General features: G+C 35.6%; 1 protein-coding gene across 1 annotated transcript in view; it reads right to left on the bottom strand.

Moving 5' to 3' along the window:
- Nucleotides 1-1,293: 1,293 nt before the first annotated feature.
- Nucleotides 1,294-12,967, bottom strand: part of LOC106878474 (la-related protein 7) — a 12,783-nt gene continuing 1,109 nt past the window's right edge. The window contains exons 2-13 of the mRNA XM_014927691.1: nucleotides 12,175-12,254; nucleotides 10,962-11,040; nucleotides 10,344-10,444; nucleotides 9,805-9,885; nucleotides 8,947-9,111; nucleotides 8,166-8,265; nucleotides 6,334-7,084; nucleotides 5,264-5,361; nucleotides 4,664-4,767; nucleotides 3,833-3,977; nucleotides 3,324-3,418; nucleotides 1,294-1,428 (exon numbers count right to left, since the gene is read on the bottom strand). Coding sequence (XP_014783177.1) covers nucleotides 1,369-1,428; nucleotides 3,324-3,418; nucleotides 3,833-3,977; nucleotides 4,664-4,767; nucleotides 5,264-5,361; nucleotides 6,334-7,084; nucleotides 8,166-8,265; nucleotides 8,947-9,111; nucleotides 9,805-9,885; nucleotides 10,344-10,444; nucleotides 10,962-11,040; nucleotides 12,175-12,252 — 1,857 coding nt within the window. The 5' untranslated portion in view covers nucleotides 12,253-12,254 and the 3' untranslated portion in view covers nucleotides 1,294-1,368. The remainder of the gene's footprint in view (nucleotides 1,429-3,323; nucleotides 3,419-3,832; nucleotides 3,978-4,663; nucleotides 4,768-5,263; nucleotides 5,362-6,333; nucleotides 7,085-8,165; nucleotides 8,266-8,946; nucleotides 9,112-9,804; nucleotides 9,886-10,343; nucleotides 10,445-10,961; nucleotides 11,041-12,174; nucleotides 12,255-12,967) is intronic.

Genomic DNA, 12,967 nt, shown 5'->3' with positions numbered 1-12,967 from the left:
TTTTTTTTTTTTTTCCTGTGCCTTTTGGTCTCTTGCTAACTTTGCACAGTCTAACTTACAACATGGAGTAGCAGCATTTATTTTTAGGCTATGACCCCTCCCCCTAGTAATGCTACTGCTAACTAGTGGACAATGACAAACAAAAACTGGAAGATTATCTTTGTTCATATTGATCAAATGTATTTAAACGGTTAGTCATCTGGGCTGAGTGGGTATTTTTTCACCAAATACTTTTTTTCTTTATTTTTGTTGTAAACCTGTTGGATTTTGTCTGTTTCTATAGTAACGGGGGTGAGTCTGTTATTTATTTTTTCTTCTCACCCTACCCCCACCCCATCTCCATAAAGCTAAATATTTCCACTACAGTGACTTTGGATTCCAACTGTGATTGTCTTAAGAACTCTCGACTGTTCTTCCTTCTATTTCTTATCTATCACTGAAGCCTGTCACCAGAGACCAGGAATGAGGAAGCCACACTTACATGTATTTCTTCAATCATCAATAAAGAAAAAATATTTGAAAAGTCACTTGCTTTCTTATATTGCTATCTTATGCTGCTGCTGCTGCTACTACTCACTACCTCTTAATAATTCTGTTTTTAACTCTTTTGATACCAACCTACTTGAGACCACCCCTTGTTCTCTGATGCAAAATCTCCATTTTAAAGCAATTTGAATTAAAACCTTCCATCAAAATTTTTAATATACATTCCAAACACCAGCTTCATAGTGATGAAGTTATTTTACTAAATTCTTCATTATTTTCAAAATAAATTGAAACGTAGGCATTGTATTTCCACAAATATGGTAACAAAAGGGTTAAAGTGGTCTAAATTAAACCTGGTAACTTATGTTCCAAATATCAACTTGTTAATGACAAAGTTATTTTACTAAATTCTTTATGTTCAAAACTGAAACAAAAGGCAAGAATAGAATAACAAAATGTTTTCATAGAAAGAAAAGGGCAAAATTGAAAGATTTAGGATGCATTCCATTCAGCCCTTTCCAGCATTTAAGCTGGCCAAATCTGGTCTCTTGCACCTTCTCCACAATGTCATTCTAAAAATAATCACATCATCTAAATCTCAAGATAATGCCTGATTAGTTCACAGCAATGAATTAAAAAAAAAAAAACTTCACATTTGATAATAATCTGAATGTGAAAGGGTTAAACATTATTTTATCCAAGTGAACTTTTTTAACCACTAAGCCACATTTGTGCCTTCATATTTGTATTTTCCAATTAAGATTTTGCATCAAGTTAGTCAAACTGAGAAAAAAGAAAAAAAAGTACTTAAATTTTTTTAATATTTATTTCAAAAATGAATTTGTATTGATTTTTCAGGAGAGAAAGTTGTAGAAATTCAACTCAATCATCAAAATATATTTTGGTGTTTTGGGTGTTGATTTTCTCCATCTTGTCAAGTAGCTGAAACAAAGAGAAGACATTACATAAAACTACAAATTTCCTCTGTCTAGTAGTCATATTTAACCCTTTAGCATTCAGATTGTCAAAAGTAATGCTTATTTAATAATATTATTTTGAATTAATCACGCATTATCTTGTAGTTCTGAAATTTTAATGATGTGATTGCTTATTTTTAGAATGACATTGTAAGGAAGGTGTGAGAGGCTGAATTAGGCCAGTTTGAACATAAAACAATATTTAAATATTCTTGTGCTATTATGGATTTCCAAATCACTATTTTGTTGCATGGATCCCCAGAATTCTTATATGAACCCCAGTTGAGAACCATTGTGCTAAATGGATAATAGACAAGGAGCTACTTTCAGCTGAATGAACCTCAATATATAACTGGTACTTAGAATTCCTGTGATGTTTGGTGTATTATATAAGGAGTAATACTTTTGTAAACTTGTTAGCTGTACATTTTCAGACATGAACAGGAGCACAGCCCTCACTTATGACTTCCATAAATTTGTAGTGTACACTGATGGCCACACTACAGTACCTTGCTTCAAGTAATGGGTATCAAGAATGACCCCTTAAGTGCAGAAATACCGAAATGGTAGATGAGGCAGAACCCAATATAGTCAATTGCTCAGACGTGTGGCATATCTAGGAGATTCTTTTGACAAAATACAGACTTGTGGCCAGCATCTGTGAAAGGGATTGGGATCCCATCATGTACATAATTGCACTTGCAGTAAATTATGGATCTTAGATGGAGATCCTAGCTATCCAACCTACCAAGAACAGATCGATGAAAATTATCACCATATATAATAGCTGTCACTTGCAAGTAAGTACAACTAGGCATCATGTGCCATGCTTTCAGTACTTGTTTTAGGTGGCTGTGTAGTTGCAAATGGACACAGACACTCTTGTGGCCCTTCCTATCATTGAACCTGCAGAACATCAAACATACTCATCACAGCTATTTAGATTGGACCAGACATGAAATGATGTACCTTACTCAAGCACATTATGTGCCTTCTAGTTCAGGAATATTGGCTTGATGTAACAACCAGATCTTTCTCAAAGACTCATTACCTTAATCTGTTATAACAGCAATGAATTAATTTATCATCTAACTACTGTTCTTCAAAAGAGAAGTCATGGGTGACCTCTTCAAGTATATATATATATATATATATATATATATATATATCATCAACATCCTCATCCTCACTGCTTTAATGTCCACTTTCCCAAGCTTACATAGATCAGATGGAGATTATTAAGGCAGATTTTTTTCGATGGCTGGATGCTCTTCCTGTTTCCAAACCTATTTCCAAACAAGGTAATATTGTTCCCAATTTTGGCACAAGGACAGCAAGATCAAGGGAAAGACGATTCAATGACCCCAGTGCTCAAATGGTATTTATTTTATCAACCTTGAAAGGATGAAAGACAAAGTCGACATTGGCAGGATTTGAACTCAGAACATGGGGAGAGACGAAATACTGCTAAGCATTTTGCTTGACGTGGTAACAATTCCATCAGCTCACCACTGGAAATATTGACACTGCTTGTATGACAGTGACACCCATCGAAACTATTCTGCTCAAGAACAGATAAGGGTTGGCAAGAGGTAGGATATCTAACCACAGAAAATTTCCCTCAATAAACTTCATCCATCCTCTACAAGCATGGTAAAAGAGGATATTATGATGCACATATTGTCATATCTATTGAAATTTAGATATTTCTATTTTAACAGAAATAGCAACACAATTATTTTTATTTTGCATCTTCTAAAAATGAATATATTTACTTCAATGTAGAAATATCAAGGTTCAATCTAAATAAGTTTTTTAAAAAAGGTGAAAATAAAAACTGCTCCTAAGTTTTAAACAAACCTTGAGTGTTCCTCTTTTCTTCAAACGATGTTTCGAGTTGATCTTACTCTCTCTGTCTGCCTTGAGTTTGTCCCAGTAGCACTTCTCATCTTCACCTGAACAATAAAGATGGATAGAAGATGAGTTTATTGTAGCAGAGAAAGTAGAAAAGACAGAGAGAGTCTGCAGCATGTCTGTGAGTCAGTGACCTTAAGGCATGCTTAATCAGCAGGATAAGCTTTCTTCCATTCTTTTTTATTTTTACATTCTGATGTGGTCTTTGATCACTGTGTGTGTGTATATTATTTATATATGGATGTGCATGTATGAGTGTGAGTGTGTGTTTGTATATACATATATGTGTATAATAGTCCTAGATAGACAATATTAAGATAAAAAAAGATAGGATGGTCACGGTATGGTCCTCTTTGGCCAGGACGGACCTGGGGCTAAACAACAGTGGAACCAGTTTAAGAATTTCAAATAAAACCATTTTGAATTCACAACAAATAAATTATTTTTTTCTTTACCTTCAAGAAGTGAAACACTTAATGTCTCGAATTTGGTGTTGCATATTTTCTGTGCACTTGCTTCATTTTTACAACGCACAAAGGCCTGCGTATCAACTTCTTTCAGATCTATGTATGCAATGTCACCAAGTGGTGTGAGTTTTCCCTGTTAAAACAAGTTTTACTGTAGGTTACATCACCTTAAACACATTTGCTTTTGTCATACAGTCAACACACACACACACAGTTATAAATTTGTTGTGTAAAGAAGCTGTATTAGATTAAAATAGCCATCAGAGTATCATACATATTGCAGATACATTCTGAAAAAGCAAATTAACTGTGGTATTTGTAGAGATAATATCTCTAATGTTTAAGAACATAAAAAATATATCAGTAGCAGAATTGACCAGCTGCAGTGGTGAGAAACTAGATGTACATTTGTTCCTTGTTGGGTTTTGTCAATAACATGTACCCACTGTCAGACATGAGCTAAGTGTCTGATATAATAATAATAATAATAATAATAATAATAATAATATGGGCTACAGCAAATATTCTGCTCAATACCACAGATTTGCTTGTCAGTTTTTTTACTTTAATCAGTTGAGCATGTCCCTTGGTGGCTGACGATATGTGCATCTCTGATCACAAGCAGAAGTAGTTGGGGAGCATCATAGCCATGTGTTGAGGGGAAGTTTTGGAGTTTGGGTGATTCACCCCTGGAAACATGGGTGTTTTGTTCAACAACCTTAAACAACCCTTATTCAGGGACCTTATGCTGTTGTAGCAACAGCAGCAACAAGAACAAGTATCACCACCAAATAAACATGGCAATTGCCAAAAACATACTTTTAATTCCTTCACGTTTAATACTGTCTCAGACTTAATGTTTACAATCACATTTGGAATAAACTTGTATTTGTCTTCAGAAGAATTTTCAGGAATTTTACAGTCTGGAAATATATATAAAAAGAAAAGAAAGAAATAGAAAAAATATAGAAAACTTCAATAGTGCTAAAATTCAGTAGTCTGGTTTTAAGATATATTTCTAAGATATAATTATCATTTTAATTCATGTTTTACAATACTAAGTTAACAATCCAGTCTACAGCTAGAGAAACTGGATTGTTGACAGTTCAATGTCTTCAGTGTCTTGGTCATGGACACAATACAGTGAACTACATCACACTGTGGTGCCTACTTACAACTAGGCAGACTAGACAGTTGACAGTTTAGTGGTTTGGTTATTATGATTGGATTCCTGTCTGAATGCCAACCACTTTACAGTATGAACTGGATGCTCTTTTCATGTCAATGTTTTGAGAAAATGGACATTGGATAACACAGAAGGCAGAAGTCCAGTGAGTGCGTGTGTTGTGTATAAAGGAATAATATAGACATATATAATATGACTGAATAAAATAGTGTTTCATAATGGTTGTAACATACCTTGATTCTTGTTCATCTCAATGAGCATCTGCTTCATCCTGGACATATTGGACCGTTGTCTGGCAAGGTATTCACTTTTGTACTTTAACCATTCCTTCCTGAGATGGAACAACAATAACATCAACTGAGTTAACAAAGTTACCTTAACTCAACTACCAATAAGTGCATGACATAAGTACATTGCTGAAACTCTGAGTAGCAACTCTTAACCCATTAGCATCCTGATTACTCATCATACCTGATGACTTCAAGAGAGGGAGCCTCCAAGCTATAACTATGGTAGTATTAGAACTCAATGCTGCATGGTCATGAAAACTATTTGTTAGTTCTGTCATGATCCTGAAATTTACTTAAGCCATACTTCTACATGGTCGGAATGAGACAAGTGAGTGAGGCTGTTTGGACACTGTCAATTTGGCACAGCTGACTGGACATTGAACCTGTTTTGGAAACTAGTTTCTGGGACTAGAGGCAAACACACACGCACTTAGAAATATATACATACAGACAGATAGTGATAGAAAGGAGAATGAGAGAAACATTAAAAAGCCTGGAGTCAGCCATGCCAAATAGGCAGCACCAAAACAGCTGTGCCAAAATGTCTCATACTTCCACATGGTACCTATTTAGTTACAGGAGTCATGGTCCAGTCAGAGCTTGATTTTTTTTTCTTTATAGAGGCACTAGTTGTGGTGACCAGATACTAATGTTGACAGTTAGTCCATGAGGGCAACATACAGCCAGCCTGAGCCAACAAGAGAGTTTCTATATGATTTTTAGACCTGCTAAGAATAGCAGAAAAATCACCTTCAAGTTACACTTTACTGTCTTTAAAAGACAAAAACACCCATTGGATAATGTAATCCAGAGAACACAATACTTGGATAAAAAAACAGGTTGGCTATGGATGAAACCCCTTTGAATGTAGGTCTACTCAGTCAAGAACTGAGATACTTAGATAACTGTGAGTTTCTGAAGAATTTCCACTAGAAACTCATTGGCCATTCATTTAAGACAAAAAATACATGATACAAAAAAGAAAGAAATAAAAGCAAGGAACTACAACTCACTTGGAGATGACCCGCAAGTGTGGCAGTGGTTTGGATCGTTTACGATTCTTATTGCGCCGTTTCTTATTACAATCTTTAGAATGATCTAGTTGCATATTGTTGTTCAGGGCTTCTTCAGTTCTGTCATATTTTATACGCTTTGGCACATTCTCCAGATCACTACCAGTTGTACTATCCATGCTGTCTTTTTTCCGTTTCCTTTTAGACCTTTTAGTATCTTTAGCAGCAGAATCGATTCCTTCGTCTGCAGATAAGTTTTCCAACCGTGATTCAGTTTCATGAGGAGTCTTTTCCTGTGTCGCAGTCTCACCTGATTCCTGTTTGTTCGATGATTTTAAATCAGTCTCTGATTTTTGAGCCAGTCTATCAGCTGGTTCGATATCACTTAGTTTTGAGTTGCTGCTAGACCGACGTTGGAGCTTACACTTCTCAGGAAAAACATCATTAGAAAGTTTGCTGAAACTCTCCAACCAATGTCGTTTCTTCTTTTTCTTCTTCTTCCAACTACCAGAACCTCGATCCTCGTCTTCTGATTTGGCACCTTCTTCTGCTTGACCTTCGAACTTGATGTTTGTTTCATCAGTGTTTTCTCCACACAAAGGTTCCAACTTCCGCTGTTTAATTGGTCGGCTTGGTTCCTTTGCTTCGGAGCTACTGTTGCGTTTTCGTTTCTGTTTGCAACCTTTGTTCTTCGGACTGTCATTGCTGATGAGATCACATTCTGGTTTCTCCTCACTTAAATCCATACCATCTATAGAAAACAAAGAAAAGGAACACATGATAAAGTGCAGTAGAGTAGCTCCCACCACATGCATACCTGATATATAGCACCCACTCATCACCCAGCATCATCACCACTTCTTCTCATCATCATCATCCCTTCTTCTCCTCTTCCACATCATGGATTATTATAAGTCATTTTTCAATGTTGCTCCAACTCAAACAGTCTTAGCAATCTGTTCTACAGTTTCATTTTGCAGAGACTGTAGAGTTGTTGCTGCTGTTTAACCCCCAAGTGAGCTCAGATAGAGCAGGAGGAGAATCTTAGGATCAAAGACACTTCAGCTGTGACCATCCTATTTTTTTAATTATTATTATTCAAACATTACACACATGGTGTACATATTCAGGGCTACATTAACTAAAGTGTTCGTCTTCTCTTAAAACAGGCTATGATTTCAAGATTTGGCTGTTATTTCTTGCAAGGTGAGAGCACACATAGAGATTGGCTTGTTGGCGGCGGGGGTGGGAGTGAGAGAGAGTGAGAGTTGTAGAAAGAAGCATGTACTAAAGATGGAGGTTTACAGAGAGAGAGATAAAGAGAAAGAAATGAAAGAAGTACCCCAGGATGGTATAGTCCAAAACTGAAACAAATAAAAGAAATATATTAATTGTGGCTTATGACTGCCCAACACACCAACCTACTGAATTTTTGTAATTTAATTTAGCTCCAGATGATGATCTGCCGATTTTGAGAAGGCCTATGTTTGGTTAAGAGTATTCCAACCAGACCAACCCATCTTGTTTTCAGAAAAATAAGTGTATCTAGAACTACAGCGAACAAAGAGCCTTTCCTCCTTTTCTCATGTTTAAGATATCATGTTGTGATTTGAGGGATATTTGAAAATCTGTCTCATTGAATACTGTCTGATGCATATAATCGAGGATGAAAAGGGAATGTCAAACTGAGGAGGAGGAAGAGGGAGAATGTTGCTGCTACTGATGATGATGATGAGAATAATGATTGTGATTATGATGATGACAATGATGAAAATGATACTGACGATGCCACTGATGCTATATATAGAGCCGAATCGAAACTATCTACTTACCTTCTGTCTGAACTTTCTTCTTCAGCTGGTTCAAAGCTTTGTTATTCTTGGGGAATTTTCCAGGTTTATTGGTAGTTTCAATGGGTGGTTGATTTAATTCCTGCAACAAATTGACAACAAAAGCAACTACATATTTCCTATTTTATATCCATTTTTCTGTATTAACAAAACAAACAACACACTTACACACACATATATATGCAGATACATATACACAAACACATGTAACAAACTGAATATCTGATTAACCACCTGAAAGAAAGCAGTGCCAAATATATTATGTTGTGTATCATCATCATTGTCGTTTTCATGTCCACTTTTCTATACTTGCATGGATCACGTGGAATCTGCTATTTCAGTGGTTCTCAACTGGGATCCATATAAGATTGTAATTAAAATTTATGTGCAGTAAATTGGTAGCACTTCTACAACACACAAAATATTTTAACAATTTTTTAAATAGAATTCTTACTAATCTTTAATTATAAAGACATAATAGGATTTTATAAACATCAAATGGCTCTGCGGGTCGACCCAAGTAAAACAGGAATCAAAGGGATCCATAGGCAAAAAAATGGTTGAGAACCACTACTTTATCGAAGTAGGATTTCTTAGTTTTTGCGCAAGGTAAATAAATTTGAATAAAGTTGAACCATCCTCAAATATTTAACTGGTACTTATTTTTCACTGACTTTAGAATGATGGAAGGTTTTTAGAAAACAATGAAGAACACAAGAAAAAAATGAAGCAAAGAAAGAAGATAAAAGAGAGACAGACTCACTTTACAAGCTCTTTGTGCACCTTTAATGGTTTCAAATTCAACAAATGCAAACTGTTTGAGATCTCCAGTGGACTTATAGCGTGGAAGACTAACATAAGTGACCATCCCACAGGAGGAAAACACTTTCTTCAGCCAATCATGGTCAGCATTGGCTGGCAGCAGTTCCTGAAAATATTGCAATCAACATTTAACAATTAAGGTATTGTTATATTTTACAAGGAAACAATAGAGTTGATAGAACAATTTCCTTCTTCTTTTTACCATTTGTGGAGGTACAGCTGTGCGATTAAGAAACTCACATTGCAACCAGATGGTTTCAGGTTCAACCCCCAATATATGGCACCTTGGGCAAGCGTTCTCTTTATTGACAAAGGAAATGACTATCACTGCTTGTAGTTCAGCGATTTTAAGACGATCACAAATGTAAACAAATTGACACACACATACATGAGCACAGACACACACACTCAACAAAATACACCTCATAAAGTCAAATTTAAGTATCTGGTTACAGGATACATTCAATTGTTTGTCTGTTGTTGTCAACAATGATCGAGGACATCACATGGAAGAAGATGGGTGACGGCATGTCCGGCTGCGAATGAAGGGAAAGGAGTTGGTTTTGGACTTGCAGAGTTCACTCTTTCTTTGTGCTCTTGTGATACATTTAGGAACCTTATGATTGGGTACATTTGGGAAAACAATGATAGGGTACATTATATGAGAAGCCTAGATTATTGAAAAATAGCAGCAAAAAGACAATTGCAGAGAAAAAAAAGAGATTAAAGAAAAAAACTAAAAGAAAAGAAGTAAAAAAAAAATGAAAAGAAAGAATAAGAGGGGAATGTTGTGCCTCACCACATAAACTGTCCTCTCGTCCACATCTTTAGGCTCTGTGTATGGAGTGACACGACGTACGCTGTTCTGGTTTTCACTTAACTGGAGACAAATAGTGAGAGAATAGAAAAAAAGGATGAGGTTGATGAATACATGAGTGCATGTGTGAAGCTATAAGGTGTTACTTAGGCACTCAATTATGAGTTCACTGCATCTTACAGCAGAAACAGCTGTAAGCTAATGAACTTCCTTTATCAACTCATTTTCACATACATTCATCATAATTTATTTATTTAAACGATTTAAATTAAAATTTTTCTGTTCTGTTTTCAGGTCGGCATTCTCAGATGCCGTTATACAAAGCATCTCTTGGAAATGACTGGACTATAATCTACCTACTTCTGGAGGTAGCTACTGACCCAAACATGTGCAATGACTTTGATGTGTGCCGTTGTGAGCATATTGAACTTATTTTGTGGACGAATTTTGGTCCACCCTGTATACATACAAATATATATTGTAAAAATGGATAAAGTGACAAACCTGACGAAAAGTCTCACCTGCAGCATAGAAGAAGTTGACAGTGCTTTACGCATGACAGCCAGGTCTTCAGTAAGAGACTTGATACGATTAAATGTTAAAAATAAAGACAAATCAATATCTGAAAAAGAAAGGAAAAAATAAAAGCATGAGTTAATTCCTTAGATTGATGTCAAACTGGAAAATTCTAATCATAAAGGTATTAATTAGTCTAATTTACAAATGATTATTAACTCTTTTTATAAATGTATTTCTCAAAATATAGACTGTCTATATGTTTCAATTAATTTGGAAAATAATTAAAAATTTTAAATGGTTTAGCAAGACAACTTTTCTGTTGCTAATTTGCTGTTTGGAGCATAGGTGCAGGTGTAACTGCATGGTTGAGAAACTTGCTTCCCAACTATGTGATCTTGGGTTCGGTCTCACTGTATGGCACTTTGGGCAAGTGCCTTCTACTACAGCCTAAGGTTGACCAAGAGAGAGAGGGATATATATATATATATATATATAGAGAGAGAGAGAGAGAGAGAGATTGTCATCTCCTCTGTAAGGCTTATAACGTTTAAAATGAAAATGAAACAAAGAGAGAGGAAAAAGCAGAAAAATTCAAATGGAAAAAACAAAATTCAACTTACATCCATCTTTGTCTTTATCAATTTGTTTTTTGAAAAAACGATCTTTGTGTAAATTCGAATTACTGAAGTAGAACTCCATCTGAAGTTTAAAAGAATAACAAAAATAATTCATTAGTATTATGAATGCTGATGCGTTAAATCAGAGACAAGTCACACTATTCTCACCCCTCTTCCTGTACATAAATTTTGGCACAAGGCCAGAAAATCCAGGGGGGTAGGTCAGTCAATTACATAGACCCCAGTGTTCAACTGGTACTTATTTTACTGACCCCATTTAAAACAGGCCTGATATGTGGTTCCAGCAAGATGAGGCAACTGCTCATACCACAAAGAGAGAGCGGTTACTGAGGCAATGTTTTGGAGAAAGAATCATCTCTCGCTATCATCGCATTCCCCAGACTTGACCAGCCCTGACTTCTTCTTGTTGGAGTACCCAAAGGGGAAGGTTTATGTCAACAAACCAGAAACCCTGGAGTAATTGAAGGAGAATATCACTAGAGGAATCAGGGAAATGGACCCTGAAACACATACAGCTATCATGGAACATATTTTGGAAAGGGCACAGATGTGTGGAGCTGGAAATGGACGCCACTTAAAAGATATTTTTCATATATAATGCAGAGTTATGATGAAAAAGGATTAATGCAGATTAATCTCCTCTATATCGAATTAAAATTTCATACACCTGTTTGTAAAAATAAGAGAGTTATTAAAAATTAAAACCTCTCAGTGACCTTTGGGTCACCCTGTATACACACACACACACACATATATATCAACATATCAAACACAATTAGTTATTACGATTACTTAGGTGTTAAACCATAAACAAGACACATCACTAAATCTGTTGGAAATAGCAGCTAAATTTCTATAAATCATACCACATTGTTATAAAGAAAGGAAGGATAAACTAGATAATGTAGTTCTAGATATACTGTGTTTGAATAGAAGACAGGATGCTCACAGTTGAAACATCTTTCATAATTGGTTTGCCCTGAGGATGATCAACTAAAGGTAGGAAGGATACATCATATAATGTAGTCCTAGATACACTGTGTTTGAATAAGAAAACAGGCTGGTGTCATTTATGACCATACCTCTGCAGGATCTAGACTGACCTGTGGTTAAACTATAATAGCAGCCTAAAGCATGCATTGACTCAGTTACACAGTAGCAATTTGTAATTTAGGAGTGGTTCCACATGTATTACCTGTTCTTTTATTTTAACACAAAGAGCCTTCACACGTTTCTTGGCTGGTTTTTTCTCTTGACTCTTGACCGATTCCATGTCTACAGAAAAGAAAAAGACACCAAATTGATTAACCAACAAACCTCCAAGAAATCAATAGATTTTAAATATTTTGTCATTAAACTTTAACACAATTATAGGTACAGACATGGGTATGTGGGTAAGAAGTTTGCTTCCCAACTGCATAGTTTCAGGTTCAGTTCCACGGTGCATCATCTAGGGCAGGTGTCTTCTTATAATACTCCTGGGCCAACTAAAGCCTGGAGAATGTTTTTGGTAGACAGAAAAATGAGAGAAGATCATCGTACATATCATCATCATCATCGTTTAACGTCTGCTTTCCATGCTAGCATGGGTTGGACGATTTGACTGAGGACTGGTGAACTAGGTGGCTACACCAGGCTCCAATCTGATTTGGCAGAATTTCTACAGCTGCATGCCCTTCCTAACGCCAACCATTCCGAGAGTGTAGTGGGTGCTTTTACGTGCCATCGGCACGAGTGTGATATTGATGAATTTCAGATACATATATACATACATATATATCCATACTTATATATATACATATATACACACACATATATATACATACAAATATACATATATAGATACCTATATACACATACATACACACACACACACACACACACACACACATATATATATATATATATATATATTATTTTGTTTAACATAATATATTCCTCTATACACAATCATACAAAACCCCTCTTTTTGTATTTATTTTTATTCG

The sequence above is a fragment of the Octopus bimaculoides genome, chromosome 17, assembly GCF_001194135.2.
Source record: "Octopus bimaculoides isolate UCB-OBI-ISO-001 chromosome 17, ASM119413v2, whole genome shotgun sequence".
In the NCBI taxonomy this organism is placed as follows: Eukaryota; Metazoa; Mollusca; class Cephalopoda; order Octopoda; family Octopodidae; genus Octopus; species Octopus bimaculoides.
This window is presented reverse-complemented; position numbering and strand designations above follow the sequence as displayed.